Raw genomic sequence first — 27,219 nt, forward strand, 5'->3', positions numbered from 1 at the left:
AGTGAAAATAATAGTGGTCCTAAAACGGAACCTTGAGGAACACCGAAATTTACAATTGATTTGTCAGAGGACAAACCATTCACAGAGACAAACTGATATCTTTCCGACAGATAAGATCTAAACCAGGCCAGAACTTGTCCATGTAGACCAATTTGGGTTTCCAATCTCTCCAAAAGAATCTGGTGATCGATGGTATCAAAAGCAGCACTAAGATCTAGGAGCACGAGGACAGATGCAGAGCCTCGGTCTGACGTCATTAAAAGGTCATTTACCACCTTCACAAGTGCAGTCTCGGTGCTATGATGGGGTCTAAAACCAGACTGAAGCGTTTCGTATACATTGTTTGTCTTCAGGAAGGCAGTGAGTTGCTGCGCAACAGCTTTTTCTAAAATAGGAAAGGAAGACCCAGAGTTACCTCTGCTGCAGAGCATAAGTTCATTAGAGTTAAATGCACCTCAGATTGCAGCCCAAATAAATGCTTCACAGAGTTCAAGTAACAGACACATCTCAACATCAACTGTTCAGGCCTTCATGGTCGAATTGCTGCAAAGAAACCACTACTAAAGGACACAAATAATAAGAGGAGACTTGCTTGGGCCAAGAAACACAAGCAATGGAAATTAGACTGGTGGAAATGTGTCCTTTGTTCTGATGAGTCCAAATGTGAGATTTTGGGTTCCAACCACTGTGTCTTTGTGAGACACAGAGTAGGTGAACGGATGTTCTCCACATATGTAGTTCCCACCGTGAAGCATAGAGGAGGTGTGATGGTGTGGGGGTGCTTGCTGGTGACACTGTAAGTGATTTATTTAGAAATCAAGGCAAACTTAACCAGCATGGCTACCACAGAATTCTGCAGCGATTGGCCATCCCATCTGGTTTGTGCTTAGTGGGGCTATAATTTGTTTTTCAACAGGACAATGACCCAAAACACACCTCCATGCTGTGAAAGGGCTATTTGACCAAGAAGGAGAGTGATGGTGTTGCATCAGATGACCTGGCCTCCACAATCACCTGACCTCAACCCAACTGACATGGTTTGGGATGAGTTGGACCGCAGAGTAAAGGAAAAGCAGCCAACAAGTGCTCACCATATGTGGGAACTCTTTCAACACTGTTGGAAAAGTATTCCAGGTGACTACCTGGAAGCTGGTTGAGAGAATGCAAAGCTGTCATCAAGGCAAAGGATGGCTACTTTGAAGAATCTCAAATATAAAATACATTTTGATTTGTTTAACTTTTTTTGTTGGTTACTACATGATTCCATATGTGTTTTTTCATAGTTTTGATGTCTTCACTATTATTCTACAATGTAGAAAATAGTTAAAATAAAGAAAAACCCTTGAATGAGTAGGTGTTCTAAAACTTTTGACTGGTATTGTATATCTGTGATGGGATGCATAGACATTATGGACAGTATGTGGATAGAATATTTAGTATATCTGTAGAATACGTAGGATAGAATGTTTTACAGCAATAGTTGAATAGGATGGCCTTGACTAGAATACAGTGTATATACACCAGTGGAGGCTGGTGACTTGAGAAGTTGAGTGTCACGACTCCCACCGAAGGTGGTGCCCCCTCCTGCTCGGGTGGCGCTCGGCGGTCGGCGTCACCGGCCTACTAGCTCCCACTGATTCCTTTTTGTTTTCCCCTTTCTGTTATTGTTTGCACCTGTCCTTAGTTGGGTTGATTAGCGGGGCTATATTATCTAGTTGACCCGCCTGCTCTTTGTGCGGGATTGTTTCTCTGTATGCTGTGCTTGGTGACAGCTGATTTTTGTATTTTGCATTAGTGCGTGTGTTTGCTCCAACAGTGTTTGTGTCCCCTGTGTTTGGGGCACTTTGTTTTGTGTGCGCTCTGATCGCTGTTTGGGGCGGCTTGTGTTTTAGCCGTTGTGCTCATTAAAGCCACTACCCTGTATCGCTGCTTCCTGCATTTCATTCCTCGCCAGCACGACACCCAAGCCTTACATTGAGGATGCGCGGAACACACAGAGACCACAAAGTGTGTTTCAAAAATCATCAAAGACTAATTATTTTAACCAAAGCATTTAATAACGACATTTATAGTACAATATTATGAAGATGCTGGAGGAAACAGGTACAAAAGTATCCATATCCACAGTAAAATGAGTCCTATATCAACACAACCTGAAAGGTCGCTCAGCAAGGAAGAAGCCACTGCTCCAAAACCACCATAAAAAAGCCAGACTACGGTTTGCAACTGCACATGGGGACAAAGATCGTACTTTTTGGAGAAATGTCCTCAGGTCTGATGAAACAAAAATAGAACTGTTTGGCCATAATGACCATCGTTCTGTTTGGAGGAAAAAGGGGGAGGCTTGCAAGCCGAAGAACACCATCCCAACCGTGAAGCACAGGGGTGGCAGCATCATGTTGTGGGGGTGCTTTGCTGCAGGAGGGACTGGTGCACTTCACAAAATAGATGGCATCATGAGGAGGGAAAATTATGTGGATATATTGAAGCAACATCTCAAGACATCAGTCAGGAAGTTAAAGCTTGGTCGCAAATGGGTCTTCCAAATGGACAATGACTCCAAGCATACTTCCAAAGTTGTGGCAAAATGGCTTAAGGACAACCAAGTCAAGGTATTGGAGTGGCCAACACAATGCCCTGACCTCAAGCCTATAGAAACTTTGTGGGCAGAACTGAAAAAGCGTGTGCGAGCAAGGAGGCCTACAAACCTGACTCAGTTACATCAGCTCTGTCAGGAGGAATGGGGCAAAGTTCACCCATCTTATTGTGGGAAGGTTGTGGAAGGCTACCCGAAACGTTTGCCCCAAGTTAAACATTTTAAAGGCAATGCTACCAAATACAAATTGAGTGTATGTAAACTGGGAATATCATGAAAGAAATAAAAGCTGAAATAAATCACTCTTCTATTATTCTGACATTTCACATTCTTAAAATAAAGTGGTGATTCCTAACTGACCTAAGACAGGGAATTTTTACTCGGATTAAATGTCAGGAATTGTGAAAAACTGAGTTTAATTGTATTTGGCTAAGGTGTATGTGAACTTCCGACTTCAACTGTCTATATATATTTTTTGTAATTTGTTTTGTTGTTTGTTTTTATTGTTTCCTTTTACGATATAACAATGCAATTGAATTACATTTTGCACTAAACAATAACTTGGCAGCCATTAACATACAGCACTAGTCAAAAGCCTGGATACACCCACCCACTCATTTGAATGGGTAGGTGTGTCCAAACCCCCCACCCGCACCTGTCACGGTTGTCGTCTGGAATGGAGGACCAAAACGCAGCAGGAATGTGGATGCTCATCTTGATTTATTTATAAAATAAAATGAACACCAAAATAATAAACACGGAAAAACGCACAAACAACAAAAACAGTCTTGTAAGGCTCACACATGCAAAACAAGAAACAATCTACACAAACAGTAAACCATACACATACCCATATATAGGACTCTCAATCAGAGGCAACGAGAAAGCACCTGCCTCCAATTGAGAGTCCAACCCCCCATTAACCTAAACATAGAAATACAACTAACTAGACTAAACATAGAAATACATAAACAAGGAACAGTGCCCAAAAACCCCGGGAATACATAAATCAAATACCCTTCTACCAAAAACACCACCCAGAACCACATAAAACAAATACCCTCTGCCACGTCCTGACCAAACTACAATAACAAATAACCCTTATACTGGTCAGGACGTGACAGCACCACACATACAATAGAGAAGATAGAAAGGGAAACAATCTCAACCTTATAATTTTTCACCAACACCCCCCCCCCTAATAACAACTACCGTAAACAAACAAAAGGCCTACCCCTACCAGTCGTCTATGTGTGTCTGTAGTCTATCAGGCCATTACAGATTGTTTTCTCTTTCTATCTCTGAGAGAAAATGTCCTCAGATGTCAGAAAAGTTATTGAGTTTACCATTCATTTTATAAATCAATCTTTCATATGAAGCTTTTTCTGCCAAGACTATGTACCATTCCTTATATGAGGGAGGGCCCATCTCCCTCCAGTGTCTCAATGTGAATCTTTTGGCTGTGGTTAGAGCAACTTTTAGCCAGTTTAAACATGAGTCTATCAATATCATTACTGATATTCAGTAATAGCAAAGCAGGATTTGCAGGTGATGTTGTATCCAGAATATCCCCAATCTTTTCCATCACCTTCTGCCAAAAGGTATGCAAGCTTTGACAGTCACAGAACATATGGTTTATGTCACCTGTACTTGACTGACATCTCCAGCATAGATTGCATTCTATCAAACCTATTCTGTTCAACCTCAGAGGAGTCCAATAAATCCTATTGAACACTTTAAATTGAATCAGTTTGAACCAGGCATCTCTCATAGGGAGGAGCATCTGTTTTACTGTTATATTCCGTTCCTCCTCTCCAAAAGTTACATCCGGGTCTTTTTCCCCATACGGACTTTAGGGTTTTACAAATTCCGTTATATCCACCTACAGTATAAGGTAAGCCCTGCAGTATGTGTTAATTTGCAAAGAATTTCTATCTTAACACATATCAGAATGTACAGATAATTTTTTGTTACTCTGTCCTACCTTAAACATAAGCTGGGGATCTCTCCAAAAGTCTTGTTTCTGTAAATTATACTTGGACCTTAGTCCTTCAAAAGAGGTAAACACATTTTCTTGATATAGACAACCAATGTTCTTTATCCCCTTTCTATATCAATCTTTCCAGAAAACCATGTGTACCCCTCTTTTCAATTTAGGAGCTATGACCATCTTTATAACCTGTATCCTACCCCATAATGAGATGTGTAGTTTATCCCAGGTCTTAAACTGAAGTTTAATTTTGTTCAGTAGTGGGCCAAGATTTTCATAAACCATGTTCTCCAGACCAGGATTTAAAGCGATCCCCAGGTACCTCAAGTTTTTAGGGAAACATTGAAACCTCCAGCTGAGGACGTAATTCCCCAGACAATGTTTTGATAGCGGCATTAATTCAGATTTGGTCCAGTTTACTTTATAGCCCGATATCTCTGAAAATGCATTTACTAAAATTTACTAAGTCCAGTGAAGGCGATATGGAGAGTTGGGGGTCTGACATTATGTTGTCTGCATAAAGTAGTAGTTTATTCTCCCAACCTTCCATATTATTAACCCCTATGATTGACTTATGCAGCCTAATAGCTTCTGCTAATGGTTCTATTGCTATAATAAATAGGAGAGGCGAGAGACAGTCACTTTGTTTCTGCTGAAAATGGAGATGACCGTAGTCCGTTAGTGACTACTATGGATTTGGGGTCGTTGTACGTAAGTTTAATAATATTCTGAAAGCCCTGTCCAAATCCAAATTTATTTATAGTACAATGCAGGTAGTCCCAGCCCACCCTATCAAAAGCTTTCTCTGCATTTAGGGATAAGGCTGTCACTGAAGTATCCAAATCTTTTACCTTCCAGATGACATGCTGTTGCCGTCTAAGGCTGTCAGATGAAGTTCTGCCTTTCACAAATCCCACCTGGTCTGGATTTATGATTTCCTTTATGATATGATTAGCCAGAAGTTTTGTAAACAATTTTCCATAAAAATGTATCAAAGAAATTGGACGGTAGCGCCCACACTCATGGGGATCCTTTCCTTTTTTGAGGATAAGGGTGATTGCTGCATCACTCATACAAGGTGGGAGCTCACCTGTGTCAATCGATGTGTTAAATGTTTTAAATATTTCCGGGCTAAGCTGCTTTGCAAACCTTCTGCGGGTGAGAGAGGGTCTGGTTGAAGTTATTTATTACAAAGCTGATTTGACCTATTGGATCTTCCCAGGACAGTCATGACAACAGAGAAGTGTCAACAAATTATTTTGCAAACATCCTTTCTGAATTTAAAAGTAATCCTTGAAGTAATCATCTAGTGTTTCAAAAGTATCTGTAATCTGATTACAATATTTTTGCTGGTAACTAAATGGATTATAGTTACAATTTTTTTGTAATCCGTTACTCCCCAACCCTGACTGTATCTAAACATATTTTTATCAGTAAGATGTGGTCTTTTGATATAGTTGATGACATTAATTATTATTGTAATTTTTAATGTAGGCTCCTATCTTGCCGATACACATCAAATATGAATATTTGTCAACAGTTGACATTGTACTTTATTTATTGATTGCATGTTTGGATTTCTGTGACTTTAAATGTCAATACAATTAATTTGTGACTTTACAAGTTTGCCACCCAATCTTATTTGTATAATTATTATTATTGTTAATATTACTATTATTCATAATAGAATACATTGGACAGTAACCTGTGAAGGAACATTTTATGCTTGTGCTTTTTGACCAATTTGACTGGGTTCATTTAAGTGAATAATTGAGCTCGCCTGTGAGGAATCCTCACTATCAGTATAATGCAATTGGCAATACACCTAGAACATTGTTTTGAGACCCAAAAGGGGTGTCAGTTTCAAGGTCTCAGCTTGAGAGAAGAAGCCTTGTGAGGTATTGGTCAGTCACATGCATGAACCAAAAGTTAATGATGAATTAATCATGAATAATGTAAATCATACAAATATAACCTGTCTGTTTAAGCAAGCATATAAGAGAACTCACGGGACTGCCCCGACAAGGAGTTCCTAACAGACGTGTACTACTTGGTGCATTAAGTTTGTTGGAACCTCTCCAGGTTCCTGATAAAAAAATAATTATTTAAAATTGACTCAGAGTGTCCCTGTGTTGAATTTACACAACAAACCTTAAAGCCCTAGATTCCTAGAAGGTTCTTTAAGGAACCTTTTAAAAAGGTTCCTCAGGGAAAAGTTCCCACTGGTGTTGCAACCTGAGGAACACCTAAAGGTGCCTCCAGGAACCTTTTCATTTTAGAGCCCTCAAACTCAACTCTGGACCTCGAAGCCAGTTCCACTGCTGTAACGGGTGTCGTAAGGATCAGACTAAAACGCAGCAGAACGTGTATACTCATCTTCTTTTTAATGTGAAGAAGGAAACACAAACAACTCACGTATACAAAACACACGACCACCACTAACAGTCCTATCATGTGCTCAGACACTAAACAGGAGACAACTACCCACAAATACCATAAATCAAACACCCCTCTTAAACAAGACCTTCAATTAGTAGCAACGAGGAGCAGCTGCTTCCAATTGAAGGTCAACCCCATAAACTAAACATAGACATAGAACGACTAGAACTAACATAGAAATAAACTAACAAGAACATAGCCCAAAAACCCCGGAACACTCTAAACAAACACAACTCTTACATAATAACATAACCCAACAAACCCCGAACCACATAAAACAAACACCCCCTGCCACGTCCTGACCAAACTACAATAACAAATAACCCCTTTACTGGTCAGAATGTGACAACTGCATTGTTTTCATTGTTCCCCTCTAATCAGGGACTGATTTAGACCTGGGACACCAGATGTGTGCAATTAATTATTTACATTTACATTTTAGTCATTTAGCAGACGCTCTTATCCAGAGCGACTTACAGTAGTGAATGCATACATTTCATTTCATGCATTATTTTTTTTGTTTTTGTACTGGCCCACCGTGGGAATCGAACCCACAACCCTGGCGTTGCACACACCATGCTGGCGTTGCAAACACCACGCTCTACCAACTGAGCCACAGGGAAGGCTGTTATCAGGTATAACAGAAAACCAGCAGGATTCACACCTCGTAGGGTAAGAGTTGAGTACCGCTGTTTAGAGTATACTGTTTGCGCAATACATTTTGATAACGCAAATACTAATTGAGGGCCTTTCCGACTGTCAGCAATGCGATTTAAAACAATCCACAGCTTATTTATTTCAAAGACGCTAATGATCCTCTGTGGCCAAATCATGCTTTCTGGTGTAGTAGCCTATTTTGAATTATTTGATTTGTTTCTGTATAGACAGGAGTAGGCTAATTAGGCTATATAATTTTGGCAATTTTAATTCAATTTACTTTAGGGGAAGCTTAGCCTATGGGGGACAGTGATCCCTCGAAAACAACTGAATGTTATTGTGATAGATTTGGTATGAAGCATGTTTTTTTCATCTGTGGACAGACTTGAAATAGAAGACAAAAATAAAAAACTATGCAACAGAGGATAGATGTAGCAGCAGTAGAGTCATACAGCCTTTTATAGCCACCAACTAACTGGCAGGAAATCCACAAACCACACGTCACTGTCAACATTCTTTGCCAAACTGTTCTGTACATAAAACTAGTATTCTGCTAAAGAGAGTGTGAGCTGTCATTCACCTGCTATCCATCATATCTATCATCAGTATTCATCTTATTCATAGTGATGTGAGGGTGCTTGCTTACTATATCAGATGGAGGCAAGGTTTAGAAAACAAATTACTCAGAAGAACACATTTCATTTTTGGAGCAATCTCTCAATTCATTTGCATTTGTTGATAACACTTGTCCACAGAAACTTCATTACCCATGAATCACAGAAATGTCGCTTGGGTCCTTACGTAGAACGTCACATGATAAGGAATTCAACATGGAGGACATTGGAGTAACTGTTGAAAAAATTCAGGTATGATTCATTTTGACCGTGTACATTTTCACGCCGTTTCACCGTTGTTTTTGATTATACAAAGCTTTAAAAAGTATAGACAACTTAAAACGTACTATCTTTAATCTAAAGTGTTCTTTGAATACATTTAAATCGTACGTCATCCAACTAAATGTGCCAATTCATTCACGGCACTGTAAATGCTCTGTCATGTAAGCTAACATGCTATCTCAACTGGCAAGCTAGGCAATTTTAGCTAGTTAGCTAAACGTTTATTTTGGTGTGGCTACGTAGCTATTTATGTTGTGGGGGTAGTATTGGTAAGCTTCAAGCTACAACGTAAACAAAATAACACAAGTCAACGGCCGGCGGGTAAGGTTAGATAGCGAAGTTAGTTATTAACAAGTCAGAAAACAACCGAATGTAACGTTAGCGAGCTAGCTAAGTAGCTAGCGCGATAAATTAGATTGCATATGACTGAGCCTAATGTTGAACGTCATTAATTATTAGCCAAGACAGAAGAAGTCAACTACCTACCGCAGTAACGTATTTATCCGTTACGGAACAGCACTGAAACAATCTCGTGGATTGAAATGTCTTCCAATTCGCGTCTCTCACATTTTCTGTCGGTCATCACTCACCCAGCATTAGGCAAGTAAATTAACAAGCTAGCTAGCAACACAACAAAGTTAGCTAACGTTAGTAGTTAACATTAGCTACAGAGTTCTCACAGATTTGGGGGTATGCTCTCAACGTAGAATTTGTGTAAATGTTTGTGTTGTCTTGTGTCTACACAGGACGAAGTGCCTGCCATGCTGAACTCACGACCCCATACGGGGCTTTCTTTCCTGGCCCCAGAACCAGAAGATCTTGAAGACCTTTACAGCAGATACAAGGTCTGTACTGGGAACAGCTTCTGTGTGTCTGTGCTTGACTGTTGAGAACTATTTCTGTCAGCACCACAAGAAAAGCAATTTTAAATCATACAGGCCCTTTCTGTGATTTCTTCAATCACAGTAAAGATGTTAATTAGTTGCGGTGCCTAGAGAAAGTATTCACACCCCTTGACTATTTCCACATTTTGTTGTTACACCCTGAATTTAAAATGGATTAAATCGAGATTTTTTGGGGTCTCTGGCCTACACCCAATACCTCATAATGTCAAAGGGGAATTATATTTTTCAATTTTTTTAAACAAATTAATTAAAAATGAAAAGCTGAAATGTATTGAGTCAAGTATTCAACCCCTTTGTATGGCAAGCATAAATAAGCTCTGAAGTAAAAATGTGCATAACAAGTTACATAAGTTGCATGGACTCACTCTCTGTGCAATAAGTGTTTAACATGAATTCTAAATGACTACCTCTGTACGCCACACACAATTATCTGTAAGGTCCCTCAGTTGAGCAGTGAATTTCAAACATAGATTCAACCACAAAGACCAGGGAGGATTTACAATGCCTCACACAGAAGGGCACATATTGGTAGATATATATTTTTTAAATGGACATTGAATACCCCTTTGAGCATGGTGAAGTTATTAATTACACTTTTGAGGGTGCATCAATACACAGAGCGACTACGAAGTTACAGGCGTCCTTCCTAACTCAGTTGTCGGGGAGGAAGGAAACAGCTCAGCGATTTCACATTAAAACAGTTTCAGAGTTTAATGGCTGTGATAGGAGAACTGAGGATGAATCAACAATGGTCTTATTACTCCACAATACTAGCCTAATTGACAGAGCGAAAACGAGAGTCTGTACAGAATAAAAATATTCCAAAGCAGCATCCTGTTTACAACAAGGCACTGAAGTAATACTGCAAAAATGTGGCAAATCAATTAACTTTTTCCTGAATACAAAGTGTTGTGTTTGGGGCAAATACAACACAGTACCACTCTGTATTTTCAAGTATAGTGGTGGCTGCATCATGTTATGGGTATTTATGTAATCGTGAAGGACTGGGGATGTTTCAGGACAAAAAAAGAAACGTAATGAAGCTAAGCACAGGCAAAATCCTAGAGGAAAACCTGGTTCAATCTATTTTCCACCAGACACTTGGAGATGAATTCACCTTTCAGCAGGACAATAACCTAAAACACAAGGCCAAATCTACACTGGAGTTGCTTACCGAGAAGAATGTTCCTGAGTGGCCGAGTTTTGACTTAAATATATGGCAAGACCTGAAACCTGTTGTCTAGCAATGATTTGACAGAGTTTAAAGAATAAAAAAAATTGGCCAAATCTGGAAGATGGGTAGGAGCAAGCCCATGTAATGTTTTGTAGGTTAGCAGTAAAACCTTGAAATCAGCCCTAGCCATAACAGTAAGCCATTGTAGAGAGGCTCGCACTAGAGTAATATGATCACCATGATTCATCAATAAACATTCATTCTCCATGACACCATTCCCAATCTCCCCTTTACTATTGTAGAAGCTGCAGCAGGAGCTGGAGTTTCTAGAGGTGCAGGAGGAGTACATCAAAGATGAACAGAAGAACCTGAAGAAGGAGTTCCTCCACGCCCAGGAGGAGGTGAAGAGGATACAGAGTATCCCCCTGGTCATTGGCCAGTTCCTGGAGGCTGTGGACCAAAACACAGCCATCGTGGGATCCACCACAGGTACAGTATTTTATACTTTTGTCTGTCCTCACATAGATTGTGTAGGTAAGCCTCTGGTTGTTGGATCCAGAGACTGGAGACTTGACTCCGAGTCGATATCGGTCCGATTATTGGCCCTTTTCTAGTCTATCGGCCCTTCTCTGCCTAGCAATACTGCTGCTATGCCAGCCGCCACTCACTGCCTGAGCCACGAGCACTGCACAATGCCGATGAATGTCTAGCTGGGAAAATCATCAGCAGCAGCGGGAAGCTAGCTTATTCTCCAACAGAAAGGTGCAGTATTGAGAAACTGATGAATTGACACAGTGACCAAAATTGCAGATGCGCTTCCCTTAGACAGTTAGTTGACAGTTTGTGCAGAAATTCTTTGGTTGTGTAAGCCCACAGTTTCATCAGCTATCCGGTTGGCTGGTCTCAGACAATCCCGCAGGTGAAGAAGCTGGATGTGGAGGTCCTAGGCTGGCGTGGTTACACGGTCTGCGGTTGTGACGCCGGTTGGACATACTGCCAAATTCTCCAAAAATGACATTTAATGTGGCTTATGGTTGAGAAATTAACATTCAATTATCTGGAAACAGCTCTTGTGGACATTCCTGCAGTCAGCATGCCAATTGCCCGCTCCCTCAAAACTTGAGACATCTGTGACATTGTGTTGTGACAAAACTGCACATTTTAGTGGCTTTTTATTGTCCCCAGCACAAGGTGAACCTGTGTAATGATCATGCTGTTTAATCAGCTTCTTGTTATGCCACACCTGTCAGGTAGATGGATTTATCTTGGCAAAAGATAAATGCTCAACAGGGATATAAACAAATTTGTGCATACATTTGAGAACTTTTTGTGCATATGGAACATTTCTGGGATCTTTTATTTCATCTCATGAAACATGGGACCAACACTTTACATGTTGCGTTTTATATTTTTGTTCATTTTATTTATCGTAGTAGCAGTAAACGGCAGCAAGCGATATGAGCGATGGAGAGATGTGAAAGGGAGCGAAGTTGCAGCCTTGCTCTATCCAAATGTAGAAGTAGGATCAAGTTATAACCCGCCCATTTCTTGACAGATGGCTGGAATAGCCAATTGAGTTGTTTCGAATTTTGTCCTTGCAGCTGAGTTGTTTAGAGAGAATATTTTCTCACGATCCCGGGAAATGACATAAAATACTAGTTTCGTAAACATCCGTGTTCACAAATCATAACGTTATGTTGGACTCATTTGTGTTAAATAGATATTTTATATTCTCAAACTAACAGCAGTGCCTATATGATGTCATTCCATACAGGCGTGACATGCTGGAGTGATGCTTCTGTGCAAATGTTGTTGATCAGTTGGCTAATATACTGTTAGTCCAAAATGAAGGGCTAACAGATTGTCATCTGTAGCGCCATAGACTCCATTGATCAGCCAAAACAAGCTCAATAACTCAATGCATGCACACACTTCTATTGAATATGGATTCACCTGTATTGTGAGTATGCTTATGACATCTTCATTTACCCAGTTTATCAAGATATTTACCATTCAAATAAAATGACCATTGTTATTTAGTTTGGTAATAACTAAGTCAAATTTATTGTTCGGTTTTAAAATTGATGCGTTATTGCATACATGGCTGTCTTTGGGAAATGTTATATTGTTCATCTGCCTAAAATATCGGACAACTCTGACCCCTAAAATCTATCGGTCATTCTCTAATAGCCACACACCCATAAGCACCCATATTTTGCACAGTAACACCAATGCCTCATTCTTACTGTGATGCTGAACATTTGGCTCTAATATTCACTAATGACATTTCCCCCTCTCTTTCCCTGTGCCACCCTCTTTCTCTGCTTCTCCGTCTCTGTCCACCCCCTTCTCCGTCTCTGTCCACCCCCTTCTCCGTCTCTGTCCACCCCCTTCTCCGTCTCTGTCCACCCCCTTCTCCGTCTCTGTCCACCCCCTTCTCCGTCTCTGTCCACCCCCTTCTCCGTCTCTGTCCACCTCCGTCTCTGTCCACCTCCGTCTCTGTCCACCCCCTTCTCCGTCTCTGTCCACCCCCTTCTCCGTCTCTGTCCACCCCCTTCTCCGTCTCTGTCCACCCCCTTCTCCGTCTCTGTCCACCCTCTTTTCTCCTTGACTCAGGCTCAAACTACTATGTGCGTATCCTAAGCACCATCGACAGAGAGCTGCTGAAGCCCAATGCGTCGGTGGCCCTGCACAAGCACAGCAATGCCCTGGTGGACGTGCTCCCCCCAGAGGCTGACAGCAGCATCATGATGCTCACATCAGGTACACATACACACTATTTTACCCCCTGGTATACATATCCCTTTTGTAATATGGGTCAAAGACGTATAAGGTTTTCAAAGTAGCAAAAAAATAAAACATCAATTACAATTCCCTAAAAGGCTTTTGTATGTTGATTGGCATGTCACCTATGCCCTTATAGAAGTTATATTGAAAAATAAAGCTTATAATTCATTTTTATTGTGATTCATATGACTGTACCCAAGTAAAATGTATTTCAGAATAACACTAAGTGTTTATGAAAAATTGGCTTTTTTTTATTTTTTATATCACAACATTTCTGCTTAGACTGGCAGAAATATAACTACCCAGAAAAATGACATTTTATTTTGTGTACCACATTTGATTTGTCACGGGCACAACTGAAATTGTATTTTTGTTTTGTTTTTACAAAAACATACTGCCTTACACTGGAAAAAATGCAAAAATCTATGAAAATATCTTTCACTTCATCCTTTGAGATGTTTTTCTTTCTGAGACTAACTTTGTTTTGTTGAATTTTAATATAAAATACTGGTGTTAGACTGTGTGACAATATTTTGTTACCCTGAACACATCGCTACGGCCCACAAATATTGATTAAATGTGATTCCTTCAGCAATTTTTTTAAGTTCTAAAACTGTCTAAAAAGACAGGATAAGATGTTTAAAATGTGCAGGCTAGCTGAACTTAGATCGCTTCCATACTAGAGAGAGAGAAATAAATAAAGTAATCCTTCTAACCCCCCCCCCCTTTAAAAGATTTAGATGCACTATTGTAAAGTGCTTGTTCCACTGGATATCATAAGGTGAATGCACCAATTTGTAAGTCGCTCTGGATAAGAGCGTCTGCTAAATTACTTAAATGTAAAATGTAAATGTAAAGAAATGACCCATACGCCACACACATTCAGAACATGGGTTTTACTATGCAACATAGTTTAATTGACACATGAGGTACAGTTTAATTCACATAGGATTAAATCAGTATTGAATATTTCAAACAAAGCATTAACTTGAAAACATTCCATAAACATTGCAAAAAACTGTTTTGCTTAAAATTTTATCTCAATTTTTCCCCTCTTTTTTTTGAGCATCAGATTGTGTCGTATGGATCGGTGGATGATTAGGATTGACATCCTTCTCTGATAGCTGAAAAACAAAAATGTAATAGTTATGACACAGAATAAGATTCGCATCCATTAAATGTTATTAGTAGTCTAATAGTAGGCTATACAATGATAACACTTGATCAAAGTTTAAAAGTTAAATCAACTCCCCCTCCCTTTCTCAAACATGTTTTGTTACTATTTCATTGATAATGTTAATAATAATCACTTTACTATAATTTGAGCCTGTGGCAACACTTTACATTGCGTTAGTTTGCATTATTACATGATAGTTAATGTTTTAATTATGCATTGTTACACTATAACTGGTAAATTTCTCTTCAATGCAGGTACATGAATGCAATTTCAAGATACCTACACACATGGCTACATAAAATGGGCCATCAAACTACTTCAATTCATACTTGTACAGTCCCGATTTTTCATAAAGTGCCCCAAATGTGAAGCAGCTTATAACTAATAGTTCATAATACATTTTTTATCCATAATTTGTGTGTGTGTAATATTATATTAACTAATTTAATCCATCAGTTATACCTTATTAACCTCTCTTGGGTATGTGGGATGTGACCGTCCCACCTGTGCAGTACTCTTATGAGGTTAAAATATGATCTTCTTCAGCTCTTAAAATAGATACTGGGATATATTCTCACAAAGAAGCTCAAATTAGTCCACTATTCAACAGCCAGTGAAATAGCAGGGCGGCAAATTCAAAACAACCAAAATCTCATAATTCAAATTTCTCACACATACAAGTATTATACACCATTTTATAGATAAGACTCTCGTTAATCCAACCACATTGTCCGATTTCAAAAAGGCTTTACGGCGAAAGCAAAACATTAGATTATGTTAGGACACCACCTAAACAAGAAAAGCCACACAGCCATTTTCCAAGCAAGAGGCGTCACAAAAACCATAAATACAGCTAAAATTAAGCACTAACCTTTGATGATCTTCATCAGATGGCACTCATAGGACTTCATGTTACACAATACATGTATGTTTTGCTCGATAAAGTTCATATTTATATCCAAAAAAAAACATTTTTACATTGGCCCGTAATGTTCAGAAATGTTTTTCCTTCAAAAACTTCCGGTGAATGAGCATATCAATTTATAGAAATACTCATCATAAACGTTGACAAAATATTAAACTGTTTTTCAAAGAATTATAGATAAACATCTCCTTAATGCAACCGCTGTGACAGATTTCAAAAAAGCTTCACGGGGAAAGCACACTTTGCAATAATCTGATTACGGCTCTCAGAAAACAGCAGCAGGCAATACAGATACCTGCCATTTTGGAGTCATCTAAAATCATAAATAGCATTATAAATATTCACTTACCTTTGATCTTCAGCAGAATGCACTCCCAGGAATCCTAGGTCCAAAATAAATCTTTTGTTCGATAAAGTCAATAATTTATGTCCAAATACCTCCTTGTTTGCGCAAAAAGTTATATTTACGTTCTTAGAAACATGTCAAACTATGTATAGCATCAATCTTTAGGGCCTTTTTAACATAAAACTTCAACAATATTCCAACCAGACGATTCCAATGTCTTGAAAAATGTAATGGAACACAGCTACCTCTCACGTGAACGTGCGCCAATGAACGTGCGCCTTTCCTGAGTCAGCAACTTCCAACTTCCTCTGTTCGCTCTCTGTTCACCATAGAAGCCTCAAACAACTTTCTAAAGACTGTTGACATCTAGTGGAAGCCTTAGGAAGTGCAAAATGAACCCAAAGTCACTGTGTTAGATAGGCAATCACTTGAAAAAAACTACAGCCTCAGATTTCCCACTTCCTGGTTGGATTTTTCTCAGGGTTTTGCCTGCCATATGAGTTCTGTTATACTCAGACATCATTCAAACAGTTTTAGAAACTTCAGAGTGTTTTCTATCCAAATCTACTAATAATATGCATATCCTACCTTCTGAGTCTGAGTAGCAGGCAGTTTAATTCGGGCACACCTTTCATCCGGACGTCAAAATACTGCCCCCTACCCTAGAGAAGTTAACAGTGCAATTAAACATGAACTACAGTGTAATAGTGCAACTTAATGTTAAGTGTTATCCACCCAGCTTTATATCCTATTCTGTTGCTGACGATAGCATGAAAACAATACCTTGCTTTTCTTCTTGCTAGTCTTTCTGGATCTGCGTTAATCTTTTGTCTGTGCTGTGCAGCCCTCTCCTTATTAGATAACGGCATCTACAGTATAAAGATAATGTGCCTTGAAATACCTTAAAATGCCATACAACTGTTTAAAATGATTCAGTATTCATACAAGTAAATATGAATTGCATAATTAAATGTTGTAAACTAGTGAAAACATGGGACAACAAAGCTGTCATTCAGCATAACGAGTAATATAACATGAAACTTCTGTTGTGCTGAAGGACCAAAAGTTTGATACTGAAGGACAGATTTCATACATAAACATATTTAACAGGCAGTTCTTTGGCAACCTATATAAAGTAATGATCTTGACCTATAAAGATTATCCTTACTTTTCATATTTAATATAGCATTTTATAAAATAACATTAAAAGTACGTTTTCTGTGTTGAACTGAAGGGCATGTGTTTTTGTTACAAAGGTTACTAGAGGGTGAAAAGGTGAAATCATAAAATAATTCAGATTTACTCACCTCGTCACATTGATAGAGGGTCTTCTTTGTGATGTCACACGATTACCATCATGTTATACGCTTTAAAATGGCTTTTTGCCTTTGTTCTACTAAATGACATTGATGAAGTGCAAAAGTCCGGACAAAAGTTATTCTCGTTTTAAAATATTTTTTAGATACAGTATTGTCGCCCATTATTCTATATATTGTTGCAAACACTAACACAATTATGCCATGGGTTTTCATTTCTATTTTTAGGATGAATTTCTACATTTTAAAAACACTTATCATTCAAATTTTAACCTGGACAGTTACACTGAAGGACATTTTAGAGCTCAATATCTCCCTTAATGTAATAGTTTGCAACACAAATATTTCTGGATCAAAAGAAGGGTAAGAGTTATTTAATATTATATTGATCCATATATTTTTATGTTAAATGAATGGCTTTCGGACACCAAATTTACACGTCTTTGACCCATACATATTGCACAGTTGTGAGTGGAACAAACATGCATTCATGCGTGCTTACATGCATATTCCACTCATTGATACCTTATCACTTGTAGTGCAGCTCCTCTACTCTGTTATGTTATATGCATTGTTTTCCTGTATCTCTCCTTGCAGACCAAAAGCCAGATGTGATGTATGCTGACATCGGAGGGATGGATATCCAGAAGCAGGAAGTGAGGGAAGCAGTGGAGCTTCCACTCACACACTTTGAACTCTACAAACAGATTGGCATTGACCCGCCCAGGGGGGTTCTGATGTATGGGCCTCCTGGCTGTGGGAAGACCATGCTGGCCAAGGCTGTGGCTCACCACACTACAGGTAGGCCGTTCACCATTATCTATAGGATGCACTGGTGCTAACGTGATTAGGCTATGTTGTCATTTTTTTGTAGAAAATAATTGTCATGTTACCATATCAGTATTTGGTTATTGACCAATACATTTCATTTGATATCTTGGTCTCTTTCTCTGTCGCTTTCTCTCTCTCAGCGGCCTTCATCCGTGTGGTAGGCTCCGAGTTTGTGCAGAAGTACCTAGGTGAGGGCCCCCGCATGGTGCGTGATGTCTTCCGGCTGGCCAAGGAAAACGCCCCTGCCATCATCTTCATTGATGAGATCGATGCCATTGCTACCAAGCGTTTTGACGCACAGACTGGAGGTATGAGCCATTGTGTACCTTTTTAGAATCAGCTGCACTTCAGAATAGGCTATGGAATGGACTGGTCATTGGCTAATCACTAGCATTGCACATAGCAACCAAATCCAATAAGACAAGCAAAATAGTGCAGATTTACAGTTTGGGATTTTCTGATATCAAATTTCTCTACCTGTGTTCTTCAGGGTTCTCAAGGTGCTTAAAGTACTTGAATTTGGCACTCTGAAATTCAAGTACTGGAATACCTTGACTCTGGCGTTTTCTCAAGTTGGTACTAGAATGAAAATGAGAGGGCCTCCTGAGTAGTGCACAACCGCCCGTGATCGGGAGTCCCATAGGGCTGCGCACAATTGTCCCAGCATTGTCTGTGTTAGGGGAGGGTTTGGCAGGGGGGGCTTTACTTGTCTCATCGCGCTCTAGTGACTCCTTGTGGCGGGCTGGGCTCCTGCAAGCTGACCTCGGTCGTCAGTTGAACGGTGTATCCTCTGACACATTGGTGCAGCTGGGTTAAGCGGGCAGGTGTTAAGAAGCGCAGTTTGGCGGGTTATGTTTCGGAGGACGCATGGCTCTCGACCTTCGCCTCTCCCGAGTCCGTTGGGGATCAACATTGGGGAGAAAAAGGAGGTTAAAAAAAACATATTGATGGGAGAGGAGAACAGATAATGATCCAATGTGTTTAGGAAAATATTTTTATGTATTGGTCTTGACAATTTAATTTCCAGGCAGACTACAGAGTTTTATTTCCTCACGTGTTTCACGCTGTGGTTGCCAGGGGAGCTTGCTCATTCCATCCACACTGCCAATTATCCAGGCAGGTACTAAACTACAGCCATCACGTCGATGGCTAAAATGCCGGGAAAATTTTGATTCAAATCCTGCCTTTTGTGCATATGGAACATTTCTATACCACTATATCACTGGACCCAACCAACCGACACCATGTAAGGCGCAAAAAATGTGTCAGACTTTGACATTGTGAGCAAGGGGAAATCGACTCTGAAGAGCTACATGAAGGGGGAAAGTCACAACGCTGCATCTTGCGCTGGTGCCAGTTCTACGTTGTGACTTTTTCTCTGCTACAAGCTCTGGAAAAAAAAAAAAGCTCTAATCACCTCATTCACAGGGGGCACGCGATATTCCGCTTTATCAAGTGGCATCCGTGCTCCTGCCGTTTTAGTGGCCGTTTACGAGCCGTTTTTCTGACACAGCCCACCCGCCTTTCTCCCGACCAGCGACACTAAAGCTGCTAGTCAGAAGCAGGACGCTTTTTCATAGCTATTAACTAGTAGAATCCCAAAGGCTCAATTAAAAACATTCATTAAGGGCCTCCCGGGTGGCGCAGTGGTCTAAGGCGATGCAGTGCTAGTTGTGCCACCAGAGACTCTGGGTTCAAGCCGTGACCGGAAGGTCCATGGGGCGACGCACAATTGGCCCAGCGTCGTCCGGGTTAGGGAGAGATATCCTTGTCTCATCGCGCACTAGAGACTCCTGTGGCAGGACGGGCGCAATGCATGCTGACCAGGTCGCCAGGTGTACGGTGTTTCCTCCGACACATTGGTGCGGCTGGCTTCCGGGTTGGATGTGCGTTGTCAAGAAGCAGTGCGGCTAGGTTGGGTTGTGTTTCGGAGGACGCATGGCTCTCGACCTTCGCCTCTCCCGAGTCCGTACGGGTGTTTCAACGATGAGACAAGACTGTAATTACTACCAATTGGAAACCACGAAATTGGGGAGAAAAAATAGGTAAACATTTTAAATAATTTTTCATTAAGCTGGAAGTTGGTAGTAATGCGAATAGGAAATGTGTGTTCACCAGTAGACATCTCCCAAAACTCATCACTACTCATATTACAAAATCATCAGTACTGACTTATGTATGTCATAAATAAGTAGTGAAACAATGTTTTTGAGTAGAGCTTGTAAGGTAGTGATGGAAACGCCTCACCAATATCCAATGGTAGCGCCTGGCGCGAAATACAAAAAACCTCAAATGCTATCATATCAATTTCTCAAACATATGACTATTTTACACCATTTGAAAGATAAGACTCTCCTTTATCTAACCACATTGTCCGATTTCAAAAAGGCTTTACAGCGAAAGCAAAACATTAGATTGTCAGGAGAGTACCCAGCCAGAAATAATCACACACCCATTTTTCAAGCTAGCATATATGTCACAAAAACCAAAACCACAGCTAAATGTAGCACTAACCTTTGATCTTCATCAGATGACACTCCTAGGACTTTATGTTATACAATACATGCACGTTTTGTTCAATCAAGTTCATATTTATATCAAAAAACAGCTTTTTACATTAGCATGTTTTGTTCAGAACTTGCATACCCACCGAAAACTTCCGGTGAATTTACTAAATTACTCACAATAAACGTTGACAAAAAAACATAACAATTATTTTAAGAATTATAGATACAGAACTCCTTTATGCAATCGCGGTGTTCGATTTTAAAATAGCTTTTCGGTGAAAGCACATTTTGTATTATTCTGAGTACATAGCCCAGCCATCACGGCTAGCTATTTTGACACTCACCAAACTCAGATTTACTATAAGAAAAATTGGATTACCTTTGCTGTTCTTCGTCAGAATGCACTCTCAGGACTTCTACTTCAACAACCAATGTTGTTTTGGTTCGAAATAATCCATAGTTATATCCAAATATCTCAGTTTTGTTCGTGTGTTCAAGTCACTATCCGAAGGGTGACGCGCCGGCGCGTTTCGTGACAAATGTCAATATTCCATTACCGTACTTCGAAGCATGTCAAACGCTGTTTAAAATCAATTTTTATGCGATTTTTCTCGTAAAATAGCGATAATATTCCAACCGGGAGACGTTGTATCCGTTCAAACACTGAAAGAAGAACATGGAGTCGTCACATGCACGCGCGCTCCAGTGACATTGTTCTCAGAAGGACCACTCTCCAAAACCTCTGCTGTTTTTTGCCCAGAGACTGGAGAGCTCTCATTCCACGTTCTGGCGCCTTCCTAGAGCCAATGAAAGCCTTAGAAAATGTCACGTTACAGCAGAGATCCTGTATTTTTCATAGAGAGGCTACAGAAGGCCAAGAAATGGTCAGACAGGGCACTTCCCATATAGAATCTTCTCAGGTTTTGGCCTGCCATATGAAGTCTGTTATACACAGACACCATTCAAACAGTTTTAGAGACTTTAGACTGTTTTCTATCCAAATCTACTAATTATATGCATTTTCTAGTTTCTGGGCAGGAGTAATAACCAGATTAAATCGGGTACGTTTTTTATCCGGCCGTGAAAATACTGCCCCCTATCCCAAACAGGTTAACAATAAATATTAGTGCTTCGAAAAAGTACTTGAAAGTCCTTGAATTTGACTTGCTAATGTCTATACGAACCCTGGATCTCACATTTTTAGCTGTTTACATTGCAATATTTCAATCAAATAATGTTCAAATCAGCCTCAACTAAGCAAGTGAAACATGTTTCTGTAAAGGCCCCCTAGTTGCTATGAGTGTTGGCTAGGCTATGGTTTATCCTTGGCCCAGATGGAGACAACAGACCCATGGTCCGTCAGCTTATCTAGAGCATTGGGGAAATAAATAACATTCACATTTTTGTGTGGCAAAGTGATTTTGTTTTGACTGCCACCACCATAGAGTTGGATAAGTTTAAGGACAGGGTAGTTGCAGTTAACATCAGGTTAGAGTTGGGAATCGGAAGTTGCCTACAAAACAGAACTACCTGTAAAGATGTCAGTAAATGTCATTGTTTAAAGCATCCAGGTGAACAGATTCACACATCCACAATAGAGACAAACTTGGTTGTGGCCTTTATTATTTTGAATGGGATTGATTATTAGGACTGAAAATAAGACCAAGCAGTTATTGGTGTGGTTTAACCCTGACATTGGTAATCCCTCATTGTATTCTCTCCTTCCCAAACAGCTGACAGGGAGGTGCAGAGGATTCTGCTGGAGCTTCTCAACCAAATGGACGGCTTTGACCAGACAGTCAACGTCAAGGTGAGCCTCTGTGACATACTGTCTCCAGGGTTTATTGTATGTTGTAGTCCCATTAATGCAGCTAACCTGTAACCTTGTGTGTCACATTGATAATATATATTTTTTTAAATGTCTGACCCACCTGTTTGTTCCCTTGTCAGGTGATCATGGCCACCAACAGGGCGGACACCCTGGACCCCGCCCTCCTGCGTCCGGGCCGTCTGGACAGAAAGATTGAGTTCCCCCTACCTGACCGCCGACAGAAACGCCTGGTCTTCTCCACCATCACCAGCAAAATGAACCTCTCTGAGGAGGTGGACCTGGAGGACTGTATCCTTATTAGGCCCTACTTACAGCAGTCTCTTATAACGTGTGTGTGTGTGTGTTAATGGGTGCAGGTGTGTATTGTACTAGCAGCATCATGCAATCTTTTCCTGCTCAGAACAAAGCACAGGAGCACAAATCCAATTCTGTGTCCAGTTCGAGTGTGCTTGTAAGTTTTCATTAAATATTTACCTCCTTGAATACCGCTCTGATCTGGAACAATAGTCTCATTAAAGGTCAAATGAACCATGACTTTAGTACTCTAACTGAATCCCGCCTTTGTAAAGTCTAATGCACTTTCCCATACCTTTCTTTGGTTGCTAAGTAACCGAACGAACACTACATTGTTCAGTGTCGTATGAGTTTGTGTTTGCAGTTGTCCTTAACCATTGTGTAGATGTGGCCAGACCAGACAAGATCTCCGGAGCAGACATCAACTCTATCTGCCAGGAGGTGAGTGGGACCCCGTGCTGTTGGGAGGAATTCTTCCATGGGGGGGTCAAACTACTCAAAAAGACTCAATGTCAAAGAGTAGCAAGTTATTGCGCTTGTTAACTCTTGTAACAGAGGATATTTAGTTCTCTTTGGAACATCACCTGTTGTCGGTGTGAGAACTGGAAACGCTGTTTTAAATGTTTTAATTATTTCATTCCTCTCACTCAGGCTGGCATGCTGGCAGTCCGTGAAAATAGGTACATCGTCCTGGCCAAGGACTTTGAAAAGGCCTACAAGACTGTTATCAAGAAGGATGAGCAGGAGCATGAGTTCTACAAGTAGAAAGTAACCTCTTCTGCCCTCTCTCTAAAAAAAAGAAAAAGGCATTCACACAATTTTGTGGTTTGTGTGTTTGTCTACTACTGTGTCCATTTGTGGTTTCACAGACTGACTAACATTGACCTTGGACTGAATTTTGCCTAATTTACTAAAGGCCCAATGTCAACTCGGCTGGGATTCCAAACTTGAACACACACACACACACACACACACACACACACACACACACACACACACACACACAGTGAATGGACTGTCTTTATGTGCTCTGCAGGTTCTTAAGTATGTTTTACTTGACTGTAGCTAGTATAATGGCCTAGAGTTTGTACCTGTAATGTACTCACTGATTAAACAGTACTCTAAAAAATATTAAAGAAGTTTTCCATAAAAATGTAAGAAGTATGCACAGTTGGTCTTTATTGTTCATATGGACTGAAATATACTGGTTTAAAGTCTAGTGATGTAACAAGACACAAACAATAACATGCCCAGGGTCATCTGCAGTGGTAGCCATACATTTGATAGATAAACTGACTGTTGGTCATAGAGCCTCTATTCTTGGCGCTCTGTTCCTAGTCAGTCTAGACAGGCAGGCACCACTGATGCGGGGTCCTCCGTTAGAGGGGACATGGCGGCTTCTCCCTCTTTCCCTCTCTCTCTCTCTGTGTCTGCCCATGAGTCAAAGCAGTTCAGCCTCAGGTTGAAGTTCAGCCTTACACCACAAGGGGAGAAAGACTTTCTGTTAGTCAGTCAAGCTCTCTGGAGATAGACATTAACTATTAACCTCTTGGGTATGTGGGACGTGACCAGTGAAATAGCAGGGCGCCAAATTCAAAACAACAAAAATCTCATAATTCAAATTTCTCAAACATACAACTATTATATCCCATTTTAAAGATACACTTCTCCTTAATCTAACCACATTGTCCGATTTCAAAAAGGCTTTACGGCGAAAGCATAGCATTAGATTATGTTAGTACATCACCTTGACAAGAAAAACCACACAGCCATTTTCCAAGCAAGGAGAGGCGTCACAAAAAACAGAAATACAGCTAAAATTAAGCTCTAACCTTTGATGATCTTCATCAGATGGCACTCATAGGACTTCATGTTACACAATACATGTATGTTTTGCTTGTTAAAGTTCATATTTATATCAAAAAAAAACATTTTACATTGGCGTGTAATGTTCAGAAATGTTTTGCCTCCCAAAACTTCCGGTGAATGAGCACATCAATTTACAGAAATACTCATAAACTTTGATAAAATATTAAACAGTAATTCAAAGAATTATAGATACCTCTCCTTAATGCAACCGCTGTGTCAGATTTCAAAAAAACTTTACAGCGAAAGCACACTTTGCAATAATCTGAGTACAGCGTTCAGACACGAAACCAAACCTGCCATTTTGTGGAGTCAATAAAACTCAGAAATAATATTATAAATATTCACTTACCTTTGATCTTCATCAGAATGCACTCCCAGGAAACCCAGGTCCACAAATGTTTGTTTTGTTCGATAAAGTCCATCATTTATGTCCAAATACCTTCTTTTTTTATGTCCAAATGCAGGAAGCGCGCAAAAATGTCACGACGAAAAGTCAAAAGTTCTATTTACGTTCGTAGAAATATGTCAAACGATGTATAGCATCAATCATTAGGATGTTTTTAACATATCTTCAGTAATATTCCAACCGGACAATTCCAATGTCTTATGAAAAGGAGCACAGCTCACACTCGAGCGCGCACCTCTGAGCTCATGTCATTTCCTCACTCATCTACTTCCAGGCCCTCTTGTTCGCTCCATATTCACAATAGAAGCCTGAAACAACGTTTTAAAGACTGTTGACATCTAGTGGAAGCCTTAGGAAGTGCAAAATGAACCCTAAGTCACTGTATAGGCAATCACTTGAAAAAACTACAACCCTCAGATTTCCCACTTCCTGGTTGTATTTTTCTCAGATTTTTGCCTGCCATATGAGTTCTGTTATACTCAGACATCATTCAAACAGTTTTATAAACTTCAGAGTGTTTTCTATCAAACTCTACGAATAATATGCATATCCTATATTCTGAGCCTGAGTAGCAGGCAGTTGAATTTGGGCACACCTTTCATCCGGACGTCAAAATACTGCCCCCTACCCTAGAAAAGTTAAGGGCAAGATTGTGGTTTAGAAAGTAAAAGGCCCCTCATACGGTATATCAATTGGAATAGTACCCACTTGTGTCCTAATGGGGAAACATGGGCAGGTGGTCAGTGACTGGGTCAAGGTAGTTGGTGTAGAAGGGCATGGTTGCAGACTCCAGGTCCTGTGACATCTTGGCGAAGATTGGTCACCGGTCATGGTTTGGTAGCATCAGTGGCGGTTCTGGCTTGTATGGCTCCCTGGGCGAACCCCCCCCTTCAGCGCCAAAGGATTTGATGAGCTTCAGCTTTGAAAAGCTCCTCTGCTTCAGCTGCGTTCACTGAAAGAATAAGACAAATTCTGAGAGCAATCCACAAATTTGGGTACATTTCTGAGAGATCCCTTTCGTATATAAATATCAGCAGCTCAAGCAGGGTCATTGTCTAAGATGGCAAGTTCTTCAGTTCCTGTGCAAGCTCTCTGCCATCCAAGTTTGAGTGTTCTTTATAGTGCAGTGTCATACTAAGGGCCTCGCATTGTTCTGTCAGCTCATTTGAGAGACTTTGGAAGGTTGACAGCACTCAACTTCTCTCCCACATTTTCCAATGTGGAAAATCTTTCCTGAAGGGCTGAGGTTGCAGCATCAACAACGACATTGAAAAATGTCACATCCAGCTTCTTCAGATCATCACTCAAAGGCTCATCAAATGATTCGTATGAAAAGTGGCACTTTGTGGATCACAGACTTTTTTGTTGTAGAACGGCCTCTACGTTCATAGCCTCGCAAATATCCTTGGCTGATGTTTGTGCAGTCATAAAGCCTGTTGCCCTGTAGTTGCTGAGACCTCTGTCTTTATGAGAAGACTGACTGCACCATGCATACTGGGAGACTACATCAGCTTGCTCACATGCTGGATCTGGCTCAAGATGTCATACCACACCACTGTACAGATGCTGAAGTGGTATGATCCCACCTCTGGCAAGGACTGGGCCTCAATCTTTATCACAGGGTCTTTGGTTTGATCCCTCAACTCAATCAGTGACTCTCTCACCTCTGCTGCCTGATACCTCAGCGGCTCGACACTCTTAACTTTACACTCCCACAGCCTCCCGAGTGGCTCTGTGGTCTAAGGCAGTGCTAGCTGTGCCACTAGAGAACCTGGTTTGAGTCCAGGCTCTGTTGCAGCCGGCCGCGACCGGGAGACCCATGGGGCGGTGCACAATTGGTCCAGCGTCGTCCGGGTTAGGGGAGGGTTTGGCCGGCAGGGATGTTCCTGTCCCATCGCGCACTAGCGACTCCTGTGGTGGACCGGTCGCAATGCACGCTGACACGGACGCCAGGTGAACGGTGTTTCCTCCGACACGTTGGTGCTTCCGGGTTAAGCAGGCGTTGTCAAGAAGCAGTGCGGCTTGGCTGGTTTGTGTTTCGGAGGACGCACAGCTCTCTTCCTTCGCCTGTCCTGAGTCCGTACGAGAGTTGCAGCGATGGGACAGGACTGTAACTACCAATTGGATACCATGAAATTGGGGAGAAAAAGGGGTAAAAAAAAATGTATATACTTTACTCTCCCACCTTGTCTCAGTCCATGTCTTCAAAGTGATGTCCACATGTTTTTTCAGGATGGCCCATTGCTGTGTTGAGGCTGAGAACAAGGTGTACA

At 40.6% G+C, this 27,219-nt stretch overlaps 1 protein-coding gene across 2 annotated transcripts; it reads left to right on the top strand.

Moving 5' to 3' along the window:
- Window positions 1-8,442: 8,442 nt before the first annotated feature.
- Window positions 8,443-23,829, top strand: LOC115177051 (26S proteasome regulatory subunit 6B). Of its 2 annotated transcripts, none has more exons than XM_029737512.1 (10): window positions 8,443-8,548; window positions 9,325-9,423; window positions 10,960-11,146; window positions 13,274-13,420; window positions 17,806-18,009; window positions 18,180-18,347; window positions 22,280-22,356; window positions 22,497-22,665; window positions 23,057-23,112; window positions 23,323-23,829. In XM_029737512.1, the coding sequence occupies exons 1-10, from the start codon at window positions 8,465-8,467 to the stop codon at window positions 23,434-23,436; spliced, it is 1,305 nt and encodes a 434-aa protein (XP_029593372.1). In that variant the 5' UTR covers window positions 8,443-8,464; the 3' UTR covers window positions 23,437-23,829. The 2 variants fall into 2 exon arrangements, with proteins under 2 accessions (XP_029593372.1, XP_029593373.1); XM_029737513.1 differs by lacking the exon at window positions 8,443-8,548 and adding an exon at window positions 9,079-9,178.
- The last annotated feature ends 3,390 nt before the right edge of the window (window positions 23,830-27,219 follow it).

The sequence above is a fragment of the Salmo trutta genome, chromosome 37, assembly GCF_901001165.1.
Source record: "Salmo trutta chromosome 37, fSalTru1.1, whole genome shotgun sequence".
Lineage (NCBI taxonomy): Eukaryota > Metazoa > Chordata > Actinopteri > Salmoniformes > Salmonidae > Salmo > Salmo trutta.

What these genes read in the sequence shown, in the direction of transcription:
- LOC115177051 (XM_029737512.1), top strand. Translation starts at nt 8,465, where the DNA reads ATGTCGCTTGGGTCCTTACGTAGAACGTCACATGATAAGGAATTCAAC. An exon ending in TAACTGTTGAAAAAATTCAG is followed by an intron (nt 8,549 to 9,324) that starts GTATGATTCATT and finishes GTGTCTACACAG; the next exon opens with GACGAAGTGCCTGCCATGCT. An exon ending in GGAGGTGGACCTGGAGGACT is followed by an intron (nt 22,666 to 23,056) that starts GTATCCTTATTA and finishes ACCATTGTGTAG; the next exon opens with ATGTGGCCAGACCAGACAAG.